This window comes from Mycena indigotica (assembly GCF_014461135.1).
Source record: "Mycena indigotica strain 171206Taipei chromosome Unknown Mind.scaff0001, whole genome shotgun sequence".
NCBI lineage: Eukaryota > Fungi > Basidiomycota > Agaricomycetes > Agaricales > Mycenaceae > Mycena > Mycena indigotica.
The window spans coordinates 2,694,051-2,712,186 of NW_023503000.1; the positions used below are offsets into that span (position 1 = coordinate 2,694,051).

Sequence of the window (18,136 nt, forward strand, 5' to 3'; positions counted from 1 at the left end):
TCTGTGCCCGGATCAAAAATTACATCATCATCAACTGTATCTCCTTTCTTTCTTTCGATGAGTGGACAACAAGGGTACGATCCTGTCGAGTTACACCCAGCTCCTGCCCACCCTTACCCACCCTCTAATCACGAGTGGAACGACTCTATGTCTATTCCCCTCAACAACATGGGACCTAGCTCAAGCAGGCGCCCTGGACTACCAAATATGCCCCAACCTTACGATGCGGAGCGTGGTGGTGGTGGCGTGAATACCCCTTCCAGGAATAGTTCATGGGATGTATTAAGGAAGGTGGAGAATTCGTATCAGCAATTTGACCCCGGTAAGTCGCTTGTTCTATTCATTCACTCTTCTTGTTCACGTTGCCAGCCGCCGGTTCCGACTCCCACCTCGTCTATGCTGAGGGAGATATACCCAACAACCAGGCAAGCTTTTCCCTCCCACTTCCCGCCTGAGTTGAGACCTTTTTCCAGGCATCACGACTCTACCATTATCTGCTCAATGCGTCGATCGTTACCCGATGGATTCTGTTCATCTTCCCGCTGTTAGGTCAGCATCGTTACCGCATTGGACCCATTTTAAAATTTAACTCTGTAGGAATAATCTGGATTCCCGGAATTCTCGACTACACTGGTACTACTAACAAAACGGTCTGGGGCGTGCGCTTTCGGTGGTGGAGTATATTCTTGACTGTCCTGTGGGGCGGTTGGTGGGGTTGTTTGGCCATTGCAATGATCTTTCCTCGTATCATCCGACGCACACTCGGTGTGATTGCGGTTGGTACACGGCGTTATCTCGACTGGCTACAAGTCCTTCATCGCTACGTAGGTGCCGCTCAAACGTGGTTCGATTGTTCTGACTCTTCTACACAGGTTGCCTTGTTCGCATGGACGCTGACCGTCTTCGTCTCCTATAACCCACTCATCAACAGTCAACAAGGCTCTGACGCGACGAAATCCGCTATTCAAATCATTGATCTTGGGCAGAAGCTCTTTTTCGCCTTCTTCCTCTGTGCCGCCCTACTCCTGGCAGAAAAATTTGCAATTCAGTTCATCGCTGGCAAATTCCATGAACGATCATACGCGGAGAGAATCGCAGATCAAGCCTTTGCCGTCAAGTCTGTCGTTACGCTCTATACTCACTCCAAGAACGTCGGACGACCAGATGCTTTGCGTGCTGACACGGCCAAAGATATGCTCAATCCGTCAAAAATTCTCAAGAAAGCTTTAAAGGGGGTCCGTACTGCAGCTAAAACTACGACAACCGCCTTTGGAAATGTCGCGTCAGGTTAGCTATATTATTCTCCAGCACATGCAAGCCAACCAACGAGTGCGCAGAAATCACCGGCACTTCTGTTCTGCAGCCCAACTCTCCGCAAGCTATCGTGCAGACTGCGCTCGAGTCAGCCAACCGCAGCCGTTTACTTGCGCGGTACGCAATCCATAACTTGTGAACATATTTTGATGCTTGGTTAGACGACTGTTCTATTCCTTTGCTAAACCTGATGCGAATTACCTCCTGGTGGAAGACATCACACGTTTCTTCCGCTCTCAAGATGAAGCGGACAAGGTGTTCGCCCTCTTCGACAGAGATTCGAATGGTGATGCGTCTCTGGACGAAGTTGAAATGGCCGTCATGTATGCCAATTCGTCGAATTCCCTTCGCTTGGGCTGATTCCCCCCTTTTTTTTTTCAGGGAATTCCATCGTGAACAACTTTCAATCGAGCATTCTATGCAGGACTTGGACTCCGCGGTCGGCCGGCTTGACAATATCTTCATGTCGCTTTATGCAAGTATCGACCTCAGGCCTTTTGGCTCGCTCCTCATGTTAGAATGCAGGTAGTCATTGCGATCCTTATTATAGCAGTCGCCTTAGAAGCTCAGGTTCTTGCCTTTTTTGTCTCGTGCTTCTGATCCTCACTTGGCCTCTAGGTTGCAACTTTAGTCACAAGGTAAAATTGTCACTACAAGTTTGTGGCTTCGTCAAGCTGAATGCTTTGCTAGCGCCGGAACCCTGGTACTGGGTCTCAGCTGGCTAATAGGAGGAACTCTCGCCGAAGTTCTGACGAGTGTGTCGTGCTATTTTCTGCTACTTCACATTTAACTGTTTGACCGCAAGGCATCATCTTCCTCTTCATCAAAGTATCGCTTGTCTTGTCGCTTAGCCTACAGAATTGCTCACGCTCTCACAGCATCCATTCGATGTGGGCGATCGAGTTATTGTGTCCGGCAGCAGCTATACGGTCAAAGAGGTGAAGTTATCGATTGTCTGGAACTCCTCCGGGTTCTCATTCCACCAAGATCCGACTTTTGAGCACAATATTCATCAACTCCGATGGGATTTCGGTCCAGGCGCCGAAGTGCGTATTTTCATCCTCGAGCGGCGCAAAAAAAATTGCTGACCCTTCCACAGCACGGTTCTCAATGGACAGGTGCGAAGCTTCTGCAGTTTCCTTTGCGCATGGCTGTACTAAATTTCGCCAAGTTCATTCAAAACATCCGACGAAGTCCCCAGGTACGTCCCAAAAAGTCAATTTACTTGCCTTAGCCAACATCGGGAAGCTGTCAGAAACATTCACATTCGATGTCAACTACTCCACCTCATTTGAAGACGTGGAAAAGCTGCGGGAACGGATGCTCGCTTTTGTGACTGCCGAGCGCCGGGACTATCAACCGGCTTTTGATGTCGTCGTGGTTGGTCAGTGGGTTTACTCGGCGTCTATGGCGCTTCCTGACCTCGCCTCAAGATTTCCCGGAGCAGGCCAAAATGACACTGTCTGCTGATATCAAATACAAAGGCAATGGCCAGCAAGGCGCGCTGAAAGGTCGGTCCCCCGCTGACGCTGTCTGATAAGCTTACCGTCGGGCAATGCAGCGAAGCGCCGCAACAAGTGGGTCTGCCAGTTGAAAGCCGCTCTCGCGGAATGCGGCATCTACGGGCCGTCTGGCAATCCAAACTCCGAACCGGGTACCCAACGATACACCGAGGTACCCTGGCACGAGTTCAAATCTGAACTCGAAAAAGCCAAGAATACGCACCCTGAAGGCTCTGCTGTACCCGAGGGTGGTTGGCGCTTGAGTGGGCAAAACGCTGTTCTTTGTGAGTTGTTCCTTGCCTGCAGCCCCTGGCGCTCGATCGCTTATTCTTGGTGGTCTTTCAGTGGACAGCTCGCAAGATATCTTCTCAGATCCAGATGATGTGAGTAACGACTAATTGTCAATCCTTTCTTATCGCTCATGTCTACCTATAGCTCCATAGAGCAACACCACGCCCTCAGGGCTCGTCTGGCATTTCAATGCCGACCGCCGCAACTGTGGCCCAGATTCCGCGCTAAGCAATGGACTCGTATTTAATTATATTAACCCTTTCCACCGTGCTGGCGCGGTATAACAATGCTATAGATCTTTAGAGCAGGACTAAGAGGAAGCTGTGTTGCCTCCTGATGAGCCTTACTCATAGAGCCGCTTCAGGCTCGTCTGGCATCTCAATGCCTACATAGCCCAATTCCGCGCCAACAACACGGCTATAGACATATCAACTCCCCTTGATAATAATGCGTGCAGTATTAGATCAATCGTCCGGCTTTGACTTCTTCTTGGGTTTCAGAATTAAAACGACAATGAGGCCAAAGATGATGAGGACTAAGAGGAATATGAGCTGCCTCCTGCCCGTGTTCTTCTGATAACTACGGGCTGTTAGGATACTTGGGGTTGGAGGGACAAAAAACACAGCCTACCCCGTGGCAACCTTAAGTTCTTTGACGGCGTCTTCTACTTGGAAGGCCGTCTGCTCTATGTTGTATTCAACACTGTCCAGCAATGTTCCCTGGTCAATGACGAGCACTGAGAGGTCTTTGAAGAGCTCTGCCAATTGGCTGATTGACTTCGCGATCTCGGTCAATTCGCGGTCACGAGTGGTCAGAGTGTGGTCTTCTGTGGCGAGCGATTGGACTTGAGTATGTGTCTGGAACGCGATCAACACGTGGTGGCTCGGAGATTAGGATGCCAAGTTACCGCAGCAGCTACATCGTCATCGAGGGCAGACAAGCCGTCCGAGCCTTTGAGCGAAACAGCTCCAGACGCAATCAGGAGATCCTGATTTTTTATCGCATGACCTTGCAACTCTAGAGGGAACATTATCGATGGCAAGTATTCGCGAGTTGGTTCCGGAACCTACTTTCCATATACACCCGCTGCTTCTTTCGAAAAGTCGCGCTCAGTTCTTGAACTTTTGCGGCCAATCCGCGCTGCACGTTCTTGGCAGCTAGAGAAGTGTGGGCAGTCGAGTGGGAAGGCGGGAATGAATGCGGCGTTGTTCCAATGCGTTGTATCAGGCCCTGGCACCGGCGAAAGTCCTGCGTAACAATATCAATGAAAAACTCGAGGAGATGTCCCGATGAGGACAAAGAGGAAATGTCGACCTTAGTGATATCAGTCGTCAGGTTCTCAATTTCACGCTCCTCGAGGGTGCGGTCCGTAAACCCCGGTAGGACATGCTTTGCGTGGAGTTTCTCGAGTGCGGTAACTTGAGAAATGAAGTTGATTGAACACAAACAAAAAGGAGAAAAAAAACGCGGTACAAACTTTTAGCGTGCGTATCGGCGAGGATGTCTTGAACTTGTTCCGAGATGTCGACCCTTGAGAAGGGTCAGTTCCGCGAGGCAGTTGACAGAGACGGAATTGGACCATTTGGGTGGAAGGTCGATTTCGACCGCTGGCTGTTGTTGAATCAAGCCCTCTCTCTCGTCATCATCAGCTCCCGCAGCAAACGGCGACTCTGGGTATGTGTTTCGTGGTCGAGCAACCAGCCGAGATTCACGGTAGGACAGAAACAAACTGGTTCGGCTTCGAATGAGAGGCGCATCCAAGCTCATGGCTCGGAAAGACGCGTGTCTGACGGGTGCTGTCAAATGTGTCACACACCTCTTGACCTCGTCACCGTGACCCCTGACTCTTAGTATAAAAGTCCGAATCCAAAATGGACCACCTCACTCCACTCAGTTACCGTCTCTCGGACTCAGAGACGCCCTCCCTTCCACACCGATCCAGTTCACTCTTCCAACATGTGCCAGTGGCATACTACCGGGGTTGTTTATGCCTGTGGGCATTACCTAGTCGTGAGTCGGCGCGTGTCTTGTCGCTTTCCACGCGTCTCATTTCTCCAGACCAGCTATGACGCCAAACATGACTGTAACAGTCGGTACTGCACCAAATCTAGTCGCCATCCCTCAAGTTGTCGCTCTCTCGACTGTATCCAAGTGCGCAATCAGTTAACAGCTTACACACAGCTTCCTAACTCGTCATTGCAGTACTATGGCCCAGACAAAACCCAAACAACATCGCACAGGTCGCAGGACTACTGTGTCCATTGCCAGGAGGGGTTCATAAACCACAAGGTCAGACATCCTCTTGGCATTGCTATGTCTTTTTTTTCCTAATCGACATCAGGTCGTCATCCGCCGGTAGTATTGGTGCTTTGGTCCTTTGCAGTTGCTTTCGCCTTGTTTTCGCTTTCGCTTGTACTATTCTATACGCTACCATTTCACAGCTAATCCTACTATATCGCTTTCCACTGCTCGATAACTTGTCCTGAACGTGCCACCGTCTAAATCATCTAACACCCACCGCAGCAGTTGATCTGCATCGTCGCGAGCTTGACCCTCCTCCAACCAATATGAGGCTTCGACTTTCTTGGTCCACTCCTTGTCGCCCCATTTGGAATTATCCCCTTGGAAATCAGCTGATCGCGTTAAAGGCTTGAGCTGACCGCCTCCATTCACACAACCGCCCGGACAGGCCATCACTTCGATGTAATCATAGCTTCGGTCCGCTTGTTTCCGTCGCCCCGCAATTCGTCCCGCTGTTGCTCCACGGTCTCGCCCAACTTTCCTGACCACATTTTGCAAATTTCGGAAACCATAACATGTGGCCCCCTTGAAAACCTCCACATCGTCGCTATCGCGACGCAACACAAACTCTTGGTAGTCGGAGTTTCGCATGGTTTTGACCGATAAAGATAACGGGCTTTCCGATGTTGCCAGCAGATGAGAAATAATCGACTGCAGGAATGATCCTGACGACGACCCGGGATGCGATACAAGTTCCGGTAAATTTGTACAAGAAACCAGATCGGGTTTCTTAGACCAATCCAGAACAGGCAGGTGGTCTTGTTCACCGGCAACTGCCGACTCCAAGTCCCAGTCCTTTTCTTGCATGATGACCTCTAGCTCCCCCGTGGTCAACACACAATCTACGTCTCGTGTCGAATAATCAGAGTTGAAGAAATCGGAGCGCGATGCTTCTAGTTTTTTGTCGTAACAGGGCATTACAGTGACATGGTAAATCTCATCAGGCCTGAGGAAAATCAGTCCTTCTGCTGACGCCGAGCGAGCAAGAAGAAGGAACCTACAGCTTCCCCCACTTCTTACCCATCCAGTCTTTCACCAGAGTGCCCATCACCTGCTGAGGACTCTTGGTTGTCGCAATGAATGGGAGGATCTCTGAATGCGCCTTTTCCGCGTAGCATATCCACCCTGGACACGCGCTCGCAAGCATAGGGAGCCTTCCATGAGTCTGAGAATCAGCGCGTCGTTCTTGAAACTCTTTCAGATGCTCCCAGTGTGAAACATGGCGAGCAAAAGTGGTGTCGAACACATGAGCAAAGCCCAGGACTGATTCACAGAAGAGACGGACGCGGCGAAGGATTTGTCGAGGGGTAGTATGGACGCCTGTCCGCGAGGAAACTGCGGTGGCAAGAGAAGCGAGGGATTGGGGGGCGATGGAGATGACAGGGATCTTCCGAGAGCCAACCGGAGCCGCCGTATTAGAGTCCAAGAAGGAGAGCACTTCGGTATGAGACTGCAGAGTAATCAGGACAGATTCCGCCGACGTTATACACCCGCTTGAACAATTAGATCACCTTGAAACTAAACCAAGAGGGCAACATTACCTACAAGCTAAGCAGTCATTCAAACTGATTTGAGCAGGCTCAAGCTTCTTGCCAGAGCCACTGGCGACTTCATAGTATGAGCCACCAGAGTCGACTTGGATCTCCGTCTGAATTCCTCAGATTTGAGATGATCGAGAAACGGCACGCGCACCGATGCTCCGCCAGGCAACTTTTGAAGGGGTTTGTCAACTTGCTCCACCGGCTTGATACAAGCCTGGGACGGAGAAATGAAGTCGTTGAGGTCCGCGAGCGTCTGAAGCAATGAATGAGCTACGAAGCCGATCCCGCGATGCAGCGAACCAGGGCTCCGGAGAACATGGTGGTTCGGGACAACTTTTGACTCGGCCGATCGGCTGAGTAAGGCCGAAGTAAGCGACTCAACACCACAGTCCAAAAAAAGAAATATTCCCATGAAATGCTAGATTAGATTGGATGTAAATAGCAACAAGTCCGACCATCCATGTATTCTATAGTACAGAAAGAGTCCCGACTAACAAAGCGGCACAGAGCAAGGTTGAGGCAGAGCGTAGTCGTGGGAGAGCAGAGCTGACTTTAGCGCCAGCCAACGTTGAAGGATTAGAGCCTCCCCATAGCTGTAAGTTCCTGAAATAGGTGTGTGTTGTTTCGGGCGTAGCCCATGAGTCGTCAGCACCTGCAAGCAATGAGAAATGAAATGGACAGCGTGATCAACAAACCGCCAAAGAATGTTCTGTCCAAGTATCAGATGCATATCCCACTGCGAGCGAAGAATGGGACTAACGAGAAGTAAAGGCCGTTTATGGTCAGGTTGGTTGTCGTGCGTATCTGCATGTTTGACTGTGCGAAAGCCAGCACGTTATTGAAGCTAAATAACGTTTTGAGGGTAGAATTGAACGTTGGGAAAAGACCAACTAGACTTGTATGTTGCCATTAGCAATATCGACTGGATTGTTCATTTGGACGAGCATAGTAACATGGTTCCATCTGAGCACCCCATAAGTTCAGAACTGATTCGCAGGTATACCACTCACTGCCCGCTTGAGAAGGTGAACGAGCCTCGCGCCAGTGAGGTTCCAAAATCGTCACTGTTGCAGGACACTTTGCTATCGGAGCAAATGTTATTAGGGGTAGGCGTGTATGTGTAGCCTGGAGATGATGAGAACATTTAACTGGGCGGAAAAGTATGAATATGCACCTTCTCCCTGGCCATTCAGCCGCCACATAATCCTGGAACTGAAACAACGGCTTCCGTCGGAGCGATTCCCGCCCGAGCAGCCATTTGGGCTGCCACCACGAAGACCGGGGAGCTTTCCACCCTTGACCCAGTTGAAACCCTTGTCGAACGCGACTTCATAGGACAGTAACATGGACTGGAATCCAGCGGAGCCAGACGAGTTCCAAAGATTGTAGAACTGGGCGCCTCCCGTGTCGCCGGAAAAGCTGCCTTCAGGATATGTGATCTGAAGCACGGGACCGGACGAGTTGGTAGCAGAACCTGGCGCAGGCTTGTCCGGGAAGGGATCGGCCACAAATGATAAATCTCCAGCTCCATTCTGGACAGATTTTAGAAGTAGCAAAAGCATTATTGCCCAAGTAACGTACCTGGATACGACCTCTACTCAGACCCCATTGAGAAACCAAAAGAGCTAAGAGACTCGTCGGCTTGTGGTCTTGGGATACGAGATTTAATAACCTTGGGCATCACTGTTCGATGCAGTGGCAGCCGGGAAAGGAAGAGTCGTGCTGTTAGATGACGGGAATTAAGCATTAGTAGTCGTGAAAACGCCATGCAACGAACCTTGTGGTCAAACCAAACTGGCTAGCCACGCTTTCCGGCGTGTCTGCAGCAACAAGGATGGCTGCCGAGATGAGAGAAAGAGCAAAAAACATGTTGCCCGCAGTCGACTGATGCCCGCAGTCAAACGAAAGGGTCAAGGTAGCGCTTGGAGTGGAAGATGCAGTCTGATGTGACAATCTTGCTCTTTTCTTTCCTCACTTTGAGACGACGACGAGAACACAAGATTTGCTTTCTAACCTCGATGAAGAAGAAGAGCTAGCAGACGCAGCATTCGCTTCCAAGTCCAGGTCCAAGTCAATGCCCCTGTTCCCCCACAGAAGCTAGTCGAAAACTTGGCATGCGTTGAACTCCTTCTGGGTTAAACATCCTAAATCAGTGGATTCACTGCCATGGGAAATGTCTCTTTTTATCTCCAGTCCATTGTAGGATCACAAAGAATATTGACTAGGGGTTTAGAAATTAGGGACTCCGAGTACTATAAAGACCCACATCCCCTTTCCACTTGCATGGTTCCCAACACCTTCACTCGCTCTCTCTTCGTCGTCCCCAACACCTTCACTCGCTGTCTCTTCGTCGTCTGGATGGCATTTTTCCCCGACGGAGAATTCTCCTCGCTGTTCTTCGCAAAATGTGCTGTGCTCGCATTTTCAAGCCTACCCCAGTCAGAACCACTCAGGCGCCAATATCCGCTCATGCTCGTTATGTTATACTCCCTCTACGTCGGTGCGTGCTCCTATATGGCATGAGCCTTCCTCAAATTCCATCCAGTCTCCTTTTGTGTTCATTGTCAGCGAAATGAGTATTCAACACAACACCTTGTCGCCATGGCTTCGCTGACACATCCACTGGCCCTTAATTCTTTCCTGGTCGCAATCAGCATCTTTAACGAGCTTGAAGACTTGGGGCAATGGGGGAGGTTCATCGCAAGCTACAGGAATTCAGCCGCTGGGGTCCATTTATTTCTGTCGGTGTGTCAACTTGAATGCTTCCACGCTTTATTTTCGGATTGGCTTATACTGGTCGATAGGGTTGTGAAACGTCCCCGGGGCCCTACGGGCATTGTGACTGCTCGAGATGCCAGTTGCGCCTCTTGAAAGCTTCCCCAGATGACGATGTGCGTAGCTCGGACCGCTATATTTTCCGATGGGCGGACTTCCAGTAGTAGCAAGCAACGGTGCTTCCTCTCTATTTACTTTGCTATCTTGATGTCGGTCTCCAGTAAGTTGTACTTAGAATAGTCCAGTCCCTCGTAAAGACTTAAAATGATTGGTTGGACAACTCATAGTCACATCAAACTCCCTGAAATCTTTTCTTTGCTGGATGCGTTCATGTTTAGCCAGCCAAATCGCGAAGCCGCCCAGCCGCTCCTTCAAGATGACGACAATACAATATTCGCGCTCGACTCTGATGAGGAAGAAGAGTCAGCCCTTAACACACCAAGACGAAATGTTCGCTTCCAAGAAGAAGTCCAAGTAATAGCCCCCGCCGCTGAGGTCCTTGACGTCGAGCAGAGAAACGGGTGTGTCGTTCATTCTGACCACTGATGACTAGCTAATTGCCTCAGAGTTTGACCAAGACACAGATGAACTTGATGAAGATTCGCAGTCTCAGGTTCGCGCTGGTTCGCGGAACCAGTCTATGCCTTTGCTTGTCGGCCTTTTCGACGCGTCACACTCTCGTGGAGTAGATGTGTCCGTCCCTTTACTGCATGTTAATGGCACCAACGGATCGTCTGGTCCGGATGTAGACCTGGAAGCACTAGCAGCGAAGCGGGTTGCTGGAGGCGGATTAATAGACTCCATTGCCAACATGGCAAACTCCATTCTGGGTGCCGGTATGTTTGTACTGGCTTCAAATGATTTCAAGCTCACCAAAGTGCAGGTATCATCGGTAGCTATATTCCCGCTTGGGCCGCGTTCGCCTCGCTCATATCACTCGAGGATTGCCTTATGCTGTTAGCCAAGCGGGCTTCTTCACTGGTCTCTTCCTTCTTGTTGTGCTGTGTGGGATCACGGATTGGACGATTCGTCTCATAGTCATCAACGCAAAAATGAGCGGAACACACAGCTATATTGGGATCATGAACCATTGCTTTGGTGCCAGTGGACGAGCCTCGGTCTCGTTTTTTCAATTCGCTTTTGCGTTTGGAGGTAAGTAGGTTATGAAGATTGTGCCATCTCTCTCTTGCTAATTTCCGGCCTCAGGCATGTGTGCGTTTGGCATTATCATCGGCGACACCATTCCCCATGTCATTCGGTCCATATTTCCGCAGCTCTACCAAGTGCCCGTCCTATCGCTCTTCACGAACCGCAAGTTCGTCATCTCCTTATGCACCATATGCATTTCCTACCCTCTCTCCCTCTACCGCGACATCCACAAACTATCCCGGGCATCTGGCCTCGCGCTCATCGGAATGCTGATCATTGTTACCTCGGTCATGATCGAAAGCCCACAGACTGCACCAGAACTCAAGGGCGACCCATCTAAACGCTTCTCCTTCATTGAGCCTGGCGTATTCCAGGCTATTGGCGTCATCAGCTTCGCTTTTGGTAGGGTCAGCGCACTTGCTATGCTATTCATGCTTATAGTGTCCCAGTTTGTCATCACAACTCGCTCCTCATCTACGGAAGTCTACGAACACCAACGCTGGATCGTTTTGCTTTCGTTACGCATATTTCGACACTGCTATCTCTCATCGCATGCTGTACACTAGCCATATCCGGATACGTCGTCTTTACCGACAAAACTCAGGTGTGTGCGTTCCTACCATTATATGGCACACATATTTTACCCTTTTCGAGGGAAATATCCTGAATAATTTTGCACCGGTTTGGGCAGGCCTTTTTCCACTTTCACATCGGCTAATGGACAACGTCAGGACGATACGTTAATCAACGTAGCGCGCTTCTGCTTTGGCCTGAACATGTTCACGACGCTCCCGCTTGAGCTTTTTGTGTGCCGAGAGGTCATAGAGCAATATTTCTTCTCCCACGAGACATTCAAAATGGAACGGCACGTCTTTTTTACCACGACAATTTTGTTTGCCTCCATGTTTGGTGAGCTTCATTAATTGTGTCCCATCTCCTACGTGCTTGAACTTGGTACTTAGTGTCGTTGATCACCTGCGACCTCGGGGTAATGCTCGAGATAACAGGCGGCGTGGCAGCCAGTGCCCTCGCCTTCATCTTCCCCGCCAGTTGCTTCATCAAGCTCGCCGACAAAAACGCCCCATGGCATAGTCGTGCGAAACTACCAGCATATATCTGCGCTGTCTTTGGCGTATTGGTCATGACCATTTCACTATACCTCGCTCTTGCAAAATCATGGACACCAGAGGGAAGTGCTAAGATCTGTATGTAGAGTGGACCCTGGACCTTCTAATTTACCCATTGTAACATTAACTAATTACCGCGTAATGGCGGCTTGTAAGCCGTGGATGTCCTCCACGCGTTCCAGTCGAGCTCCTTTCGCCATACTCTCGACTGCAGATAAAGGCGAGACATCCAGCTTCTTGTATTCCGCCCAGACTTTCTCGATAACGTTCATGGGTCTTTCCCCTTGTGCATTTTCTGGATCGCAGACCAGGAGCCATAACGCATCGTACCCGCCAGCTGGTAATACCTAAGTCAAGAACAACACAAAATGCCAAAACAAGACCGCACCACCAGGGACCCCACCCCCAATGACGCCAGGCTGCGCAATACACAAATCAAGCAGCTCTGTTTGTTCCATCGGCTCAATGGGGACTCCAGAGAGGGTCCCCATCTCCCGCATTTGTTCACGAATAGCCTGGCAATGTAAGTTTAACCACAAAACATGGAACCAGATGGGAGAAATAACCTCCGAGCTCAGATGGACATCATGGAAGGCTGAGACGATATCAAAGTCCAGGTTGGACTGGGGCCACTGTGAAAACATGTGAGTTTTGATGAAACTTGATAATGAGAGCACATAGACTTTGGTCTTTGGTAAGGTCGACAAGACATTCACGCATTTCCTGTAAGCCTCTGGATGCTTAGCATGTAGCTCCGTTAATTTTCGGATGCGCTGCGCGAGGGATTGGTTGATTTCGCTGAGTCTTGACCAAAGGGAATTCGCTAACGGGGATCAACGTTAGTTTAGGGTTGTGATTAGATCTCACCTGCAACACTGTCATCTTTGCGCCATTTAAGCACTTTTCCGACGAGAGACGGCGTATCGCTGCCTGCGTCGACATCGGCCAGCATTATCCGTGTACTGGGCGGAAGTTGGAAGTCGTCGATGCGGTAATTCCACGCTTCATTAGAAGGGGAGATAACCGATAAGATGGATTGAGATTTCGGCTAGTCAAAAATAAAGAGCTGAGCAACGTTTGGCAGTTCGGGAGACCTACCGCATCATCCGCCATTAACGTCTGGATGACCAGCGGATCGAAACGAGTATATATATGGCTCCCAAACACCGCAGCCGAAACGTCGAAGCCGCTGCCAACTTTACCTTGCGCCAGGCAGTGAATGTACTGCGAAAGGTTGTGAGCGAGTTTTCTGCCGTGTGTGATTGTCCCCTCCAAATCGGAGGGAGAAATGGCAGAGAAGTGTAGGAGCAACGAGGAGACGAGGGAGGTGATCAGGGCAGCGGAAGAGCCGAGGCCAGTTTTGTGGACTTGCGATATCGGCACACCCGTCTCAACGAATGGGGGAATCTTGGCTAACGAGTCAAGTGTGCGAGGCAGATTAAGTTTAGAGAGCTATCACAAGAATGAATGCACTTCACATAGCTGCGAGAGATGCGGACCTGCGCTCGCTGGGAGTAAAAGTCGTTGTCACCAACAATGCACACATCGATGCCAGAGGACATTATGCTCTGGACGTAATCAGCCCCTTTCATTTCAGAGACCAGCGAGATTGTGTTCTGGAGAGCGAGATGGATGAACTTGTTGTTACTTTGGCTGAGATTCCCTTTAAACGTCAGCTTCAGCCTCGAATAACGCGTCGTACTTTGTTGCAAGCGACTCCACCAACACAACAGGCACAGATTTCACAGAATACACCCATGTAGCGCCAACGAACTGGGGAGAACGGACTCTAATCAACGCGTCTTGTTGGGTCGATTTCTGGACAACGGTATAGAAGCGCGAAGAGGTTGAGACCACCAATCCCGAGTAAGCGCGATCAAGAACCAGATAGCCTCCCGCCATTAAGACTTTTCCCGGTGAGGATACAACCGTGGCCATGGTGGTGGTTCAGTTTGAAGGTATTACAACACTCCCAAAAAGGAAACTCGATCAATCTACTGCTACCTACCGCCATTCGCCAACCATGTCTTCTGCTCCTTACACGTATTGTTCGTGCACCCAGGACAACGAAGTCCAAGTTGCACGCTGACAGGTTTCCGTGTTTTTGAGTACTCACGCAAGTGATGAGCCGCAATGTCGGCAAGCGCACGAATGAAGACCGGTGAATCGTTCAATGATTCAGCTCTATAAATCTCGATCCCAAGCTGGTAAGCGTAAGCTCATAACACTCGCAAACGAAACCATTACGCACCTTCTTCGCCTCCTTCACATATTCCAGGTCGATCTCATAGAGTGTCTCGATGTGGTCACTGGTGAAAGCAATGGGAACAATCACCACTTGCTTCTTTCCCAGCCGCGCCAACCCCTTTATTGCATCGCCAGTTTGCATTCCCATCCATGCGGAAGGGCCAACTTGTGACTGCCAGACCAGTCTGTAGGGATTTACGTTCTTTAATCGGTCCATCACAGCAGAGACCGAGGCGGCCACTTCGAGCACATATGGGTCCCCACGGTTAACCACCGACATTGGCAGCGAATGGGCGGAGAATAGGATGACGGTGTCATTGCGTCTGTCGGGAGGGAAGTTGGCCAGGGCTTTCTCTATGTTTTGGGAAACGGCCTAAGAAATATTAACAAGAGGACATATGCACACGATAGACACACCTCAATAAAGCCAGGATGGGTACCCCATCTGTCTATAACACTCCATTCAATCTCTGGGTCCAATTCACCCGCCTTGCCCTTGCGAAAGAGCTCGTTGAGACTGCTTCCCGTGGTACTGCAGCTGTACTGCGGGTATTGAGTAAATGCAATGGCCCGTTTCACGCCGTCAGCCTTCATCTCACGCGCGGTTTCGGTGGTTAGCGGTCGCACATATCTGAACGCAACATAAGCTTTATGTGGAGCGGTTTCTGGATGTAATTCGTCCAGGATGCGAGCCATTCCCTCTCCCTGTAGCTTCGTATATTTGAGAATGGGGGAGCCACCACCAATGTCGGTGTATTGCTGTTCGATTTGTGGAGTTCGACGTTTGGCAATCCACGGTGCAGAAAACCTTTGCAAAGGCAGCGGTATGAGGTCCCCGTCAGAAAACAGATTTGTGAGGAACTCTCCAGTCTCCGGGACTGTTTCAGGCCCGCCCATATTCATCATAACAATCGCTGGATACGCGTAAGGCCCCGCGCGACGTGGCGGAGATGACTAACCTGTTGGGCTGGGGAATTGAGCTGTAGACGCGTCAAACACAATATTGCTCACCTTTTGCCTGCATGGGTAGCAAACGAGCGACTCAGTGAGCGGGACAACATGGTCGAAAGCAAGATGATGATGTATTCCGCGACGACTCATTGGCTCGGCTATCACGGTATCGTTCCCAAAGGTTTCTCACTCAGGCACTCGGAAAAGAGGTCACCGTAGAGCCTCCTGGTTCGACGATGTGGTATATTTATAGGCCTCCGTTGGCATCCAGCAAATATTCAAACGACAAAAGATTCACTGGCATTATCCGAGTCCGGTCAAATCTAACAAGTCATGTGACCGGAGCCATGATGACGTCTTGATGACCTCGTTCCCGCGTCGAGGTCGCGTCGGCCCCAGGCCGCAGTATTTAACAGCAGACTGCTCTTGACTAGCAGCCACCATGCGGAAAACCTCTTATGTTCTAACTGCCCTTGCGGTCATCTTCACGACCGTTCTAACTATCATCTCTCTGACCCGTGTCGACTGGTAAGTAAAAGGCCCCATTTACCCACCTGGATGGAGCTGTATTTTGCTGCAGGGTTGTTGCTCGATACCGCGCTGACGCTATCAACTCAATCTTCGAGGCTAAATACGGGCTCTCGACTGTCTGCACCCGGCTAGAAGTTAAGCTTCCCGGGGGAGATCGCTCTCGCTACGAAGACGAGGAATGCCGTCCGTTCCCTACCCGCAAAGACGACGGCTGTGATGACGACAACCAATCCTTCTGTGCTATGTGGGCAAGGTAGGCGACACGAGTTACAAACAGGGAAACAACAATAACTTGCTCTGCAGCGCTCGCTACGCGACTGAAGTAGCGATTGGCTTTGGAGCGCTGGCTCTGGTGGCCATTGCCATTGGCGTCAGCACCCATAGCCGTCGGCGTCGCATTTGGAAGGCTGCTGCAGGTCTCGTGACAATCCATGCTCTGCTTGCCTTGACTGCCTTCGCTCTCATTCTCGACCAAGTCCGCATGTCTCGTTTCCCGACATTCCGAGATGGCCATTTGGGAGCCGGTTTCTGGCTTACCACTGTCGCATGGGTCAGCGGCATCCTTGTAGCTGTCGGTGTCATTGCCACTGGAATTGCTGCTGACCGAGGCCATCGCTGGGCTGCTGGAAATCGCGCATACCAGCCAATACTTGGATGATTATGTAATTCACAATGATTTGTAAAATAATAATGTACATTTATTTTGGAGCACCTATTCCATTCCATTGCGCATGTTATCAAACCGACTGCCTTCGTACTTGAGCCAGTTGTAGCTCCGGTCCGGGTAGCCCATCGATTCATGGAGCACCTGAAGAAGACTTTGTCCAGGTTGTGGGTCCTTACCAGGACCGCCCTCCATGCCTTCTCGCGGACGGCCCTTGTCACCACTCATCTCCCACGCCATACCCCCTCCCAACCCAGTGTTGGCAATCCACTCTGCTTTCCATCGGATCACCTCCTCCGTGTCAAAGCTGATCATCTCCTTCTTGTTATAGTCGTACGACCAGCTCGCCATGACTTTCTCATCACGGAAAAGATGCGAACCAGGAAGCGGCAACGCGCGGTAATCGTATACCCCCTGCTCCCAACTTCCCGGACCAATGCTGTGAGATGGGATGAGTTGCAATGATAAGAGTAAGGGTTTATTTACCCAGAAAATGGCTTTCCGGGGCCTTCTGTGTTCATGAATGAGCGACCATAAAGAGGGACTCCAAGTATCAGCTTGGAGCGCTCAACGCCTGCGTATGTCAGAGGGGCTAAATAATCATACGTGTTTCTCTACCTTGAGAGATATACCATTCAACTGCTGTTGAAGCACTGATAGGTCCGCCGTAAATGTTCGCCTGGTGGTTCGCTACACTGTCCCAGGAGCCAGCTGTCAAATATAAGCCACTCATCGAGAACCTTGAGACAATACCAACCAAAGTCGTAGGCCATCAGATTCCAAAAGTCGAGGTACCGGTCCATTTGGTTAACCACCAGCTTCTGGTAGTTGTCTGGGCCACACGGCGCCGCGATCTATTCTAGATGTGAGTTTGAGTTGCCTGACAGAAGAAGGCGCACGGTAAGCAGGAATCTGTAGTCGGTCCCTTTACTTCTCGCATGTTCGTCGAGGGCATACCGGAGCTCCCGAAGAAGCTCGGTATACCCCACCGCTTGCTCTTGGTTGGACGGATACTCGTAGTCCACTAATAAACTCTTCAGCGAACTACACTGTGATGAGATATCATAATTACCATCTAGGCCGTCCAGCCCGAAGTCCTCCAGCAGCCGGACTGCGGACTGCACGAATTTGGCCCGTAGCGAGGGGTTGACGACGACAGGGTGGAATGAGGGCGAGTAAGTCCACCCTCCAATGCTAAGCAATGTACGGAGGTGCCTGTGTTGTTTCTTCAAAAGGTATAGCGCTTTGAAGTTGCCGTAGAGGTTGTTGCCCGAATCGTTCCACGAGTCTCCCGGGTAGTGGATGTCTTTGTCAGCCCAGTCGTCGGAGAGGACGACCTCGCCATCCGATTTGATGTTGGCAAAGGCGTATAGGATGTGGGTGAGATGCTCAGTTGGGATCAACGAGGGCGGGAATTTGCGGCCGTAGATTCCCCAGTTGACGAAGCTAGGAAAGATGACATTCAGCAGCAGATGAAAGGAACGACTCCACTCACTACGCAACAGTGTATTTTCCCTTGTTGGACATATTGGGAGTGTGGTTGTTGTGGCGGCCGCTGAAGAGGTCGCTAAGAGAAACGCGTCGCGGAGCAGTCCAGAGCAGTAAGGAGGAGAGAAAAGCCGCGACGAAGAGTAAAAAACTTGCTTTGAAGGGTGAAGGTAGTGGTAGAGGCATAGATGGTGACGGATCACTTATGACGCTTTCGCCCGATTTGGGTGGTAACCCCTATCCCTCTACTTAATT

The 18,136-nt window shown here is 50.5% G+C and overlaps 9 protein-coding genes across 9 annotated transcripts; 4 read left to right on the plus strand and 5 right to left on the minus strand.

The window, feature by feature from the left end:
- Positions 1–57: 57 nt before the first annotated feature.
- On the plus strand, positions 58–3,335 carry MIND_00080200 (Mechanosensitive ion channel protein; the record flags this gene model as incomplete). The annotated part of the gene is made up of 19 exons (XM_037357760.1): positions 58–322; positions 370–392; positions 474–549; positions 598–824; positions 873–1,287; positions 1,338–1,431; positions 1,476–1,637; positions 1,696–1,793; positions 1,844–1,884; positions 1,933–1,952; positions 2,005–2,069; positions 2,120–2,142; positions 2,193–2,360; positions 2,414–2,515; positions 2,563–2,698; positions 2,748–2,825; positions 2,876–3,100; positions 3,162–3,199; positions 3,252–3,335. The coding sequence occupies 19 exons, from the start codon at positions 58–60 to the stop codon at positions 3,333–3,335; spliced, it is 2,340 nt and encodes a 779-aa protein (XP_037225670.1).
- A 236-nt stretch (positions 3,336–3,571) lies between these two features.
- On the minus strand, positions 3,572–4,913 carry MIND_00080300 (t-SNARE coiled-coil-like proteiny domain-containing protein; the record flags this gene model as incomplete). The annotated part of the gene is made up of 6 exons (XM_037357761.1): positions 4,687–4,913; positions 4,585–4,637; positions 4,178–4,525; positions 4,015–4,124; positions 3,738–3,964; positions 3,572–3,686 (listed from the first exon to the last, which is right to left on the minus strand). The coding sequence occupies exons 1-6, from the start codon at positions 4,872–4,874 to the stop codon at positions 3,572–3,574; spliced, it is 1,041 nt and encodes a 346-aa protein (XP_037225671.1). The 5' UTR covers positions 4,875–4,913.
- A 505-nt stretch (positions 4,914–5,418) lies between these two features.
- MIND_00080400 (Fe-hyd-lg-C domain-containing protein) lies at positions 5,419–7,361 on the minus strand (the record flags this gene model as incomplete). The annotated part of the gene is made up of 5 exons (XM_037357762.1): positions 5,419–5,572; positions 5,626–6,354; positions 6,410–6,901; positions 6,950–7,056; positions 7,101–7,361. The coding sequence occupies 5 exons, from the start codon at positions 7,359–7,361 to the stop codon at positions 5,419–5,421; spliced, it is 1,743 nt and encodes a 580-aa protein (XP_037225672.1).
- A 55-nt stretch (positions 7,362–7,416) lies between these two features.
- MIND_00080500 (uncharacterized protein) lies at positions 7,417–8,884 on the minus strand (the record flags this gene model as incomplete). The annotated part of the gene is made up of 9 exons (XM_037357763.1): positions 8,727–8,884; positions 8,622–8,671; positions 8,531–8,574; positions 8,124–8,481; positions 7,960–8,074; positions 7,841–7,912; positions 7,710–7,793; positions 7,645–7,658; positions 7,417–7,601 (listed from the first exon to the last, which is right to left on the minus strand). The coding sequence occupies exons 1-9, from the start codon at positions 8,816–8,818 to the stop codon at positions 7,417–7,419; spliced, it is 1,014 nt and encodes a 337-aa protein (XP_037225673.1). The 5' UTR covers positions 8,819–8,884.
- A 231-nt stretch (positions 8,885–9,115) lies between these two features.
- MIND_00080600 (uncharacterized protein) lies at positions 9,116–9,888 on the plus strand (the record flags this gene model as incomplete). The annotated part of the gene is made up of 3 exons (XM_037357764.1): positions 9,116–9,449; positions 9,495–9,694; positions 9,754–9,888. The coding sequence occupies exons 1-3, from the start codon at positions 9,233–9,235 to the stop codon at positions 9,886–9,888; spliced, it is 552 nt and encodes a 183-aa protein (XP_037225674.1). The 5' UTR covers positions 9,116–9,232.
- Positions 9,889–9,988: 100 nt separating this feature from the next.
- Positions 9,989–12,086, plus strand: MIND_00080700 (Aa-trans domain-containing protein; the record flags this gene model as incomplete). Its single annotated transcript, XM_037357765.1, has 9 exons — positions 9,989–10,249; positions 10,278–10,560; positions 10,608–10,616; positions 10,667–10,876; positions 10,931–11,275; positions 11,323–11,477; positions 11,528–11,554; positions 11,605–11,782; positions 11,836–12,086. 9 exons carry the CDS (start codon positions 9,989–9,991, stop codon positions 12,084–12,086), a joined length of 1,719 nt encoding a protein of 572 aa, XP_037225675.1.
- A 45-nt stretch (positions 12,087–12,131) lies between these two features.
- Positions 12,132–15,308, minus strand: MIND_00080800 (Ferrochelatase, mitochondrial; the record flags this gene model as incomplete). Its single annotated transcript, XM_037357766.1, has 13 exons — positions 12,132–12,337; positions 12,389–12,515; positions 12,567–12,632; positions 12,684–12,823; positions 12,868–13,048; positions 13,099–13,452; positions 13,500–13,653; positions 13,703–13,907; positions 14,117–14,204; positions 14,252–14,620; positions 14,665–15,161; positions 15,207–15,214; positions 15,259–15,308. The coding sequence occupies 13 exons, from the start codon at positions 15,306–15,308 to the stop codon at positions 12,132–12,134; spliced, it is 2,445 nt and encodes an 814-aa protein (XP_037225676.1).
- Positions 15,309–15,640: 332 nt separating this feature from the next.
- On the plus strand, positions 15,641–16,387 carry MIND_00080900 (uncharacterized protein; the record flags this gene model as incomplete). The annotated part of the gene is made up of 3 exons (XM_037357767.1): positions 15,641–15,726; positions 15,779–15,982; positions 16,033–16,387. 3 exons carry the CDS (start codon positions 15,641–15,643, stop codon positions 16,385–16,387), a joined length of 645 nt encoding a protein of 214 aa, XP_037225677.1.
- A 54-nt stretch (positions 16,388–16,441) lies between these two features.
- Positions 16,442–18,067, minus strand: MIND_00081000 (Glyco-18 domain-containing protein; the record flags this gene model as incomplete). Its single annotated transcript, XM_037357768.1, has 7 exons — positions 16,442–16,832; positions 16,880–16,967; positions 17,012–17,104; positions 17,151–17,247; positions 17,293–17,417; positions 17,466–17,839; positions 17,889–18,067. 7 exons carry the CDS (start codon positions 18,065–18,067, stop codon positions 16,442–16,444), a joined length of 1,347 nt encoding a protein of 448 aa, XP_037225678.1.
- Positions 18,068–18,136: the final 69 nt, after the last annotated feature.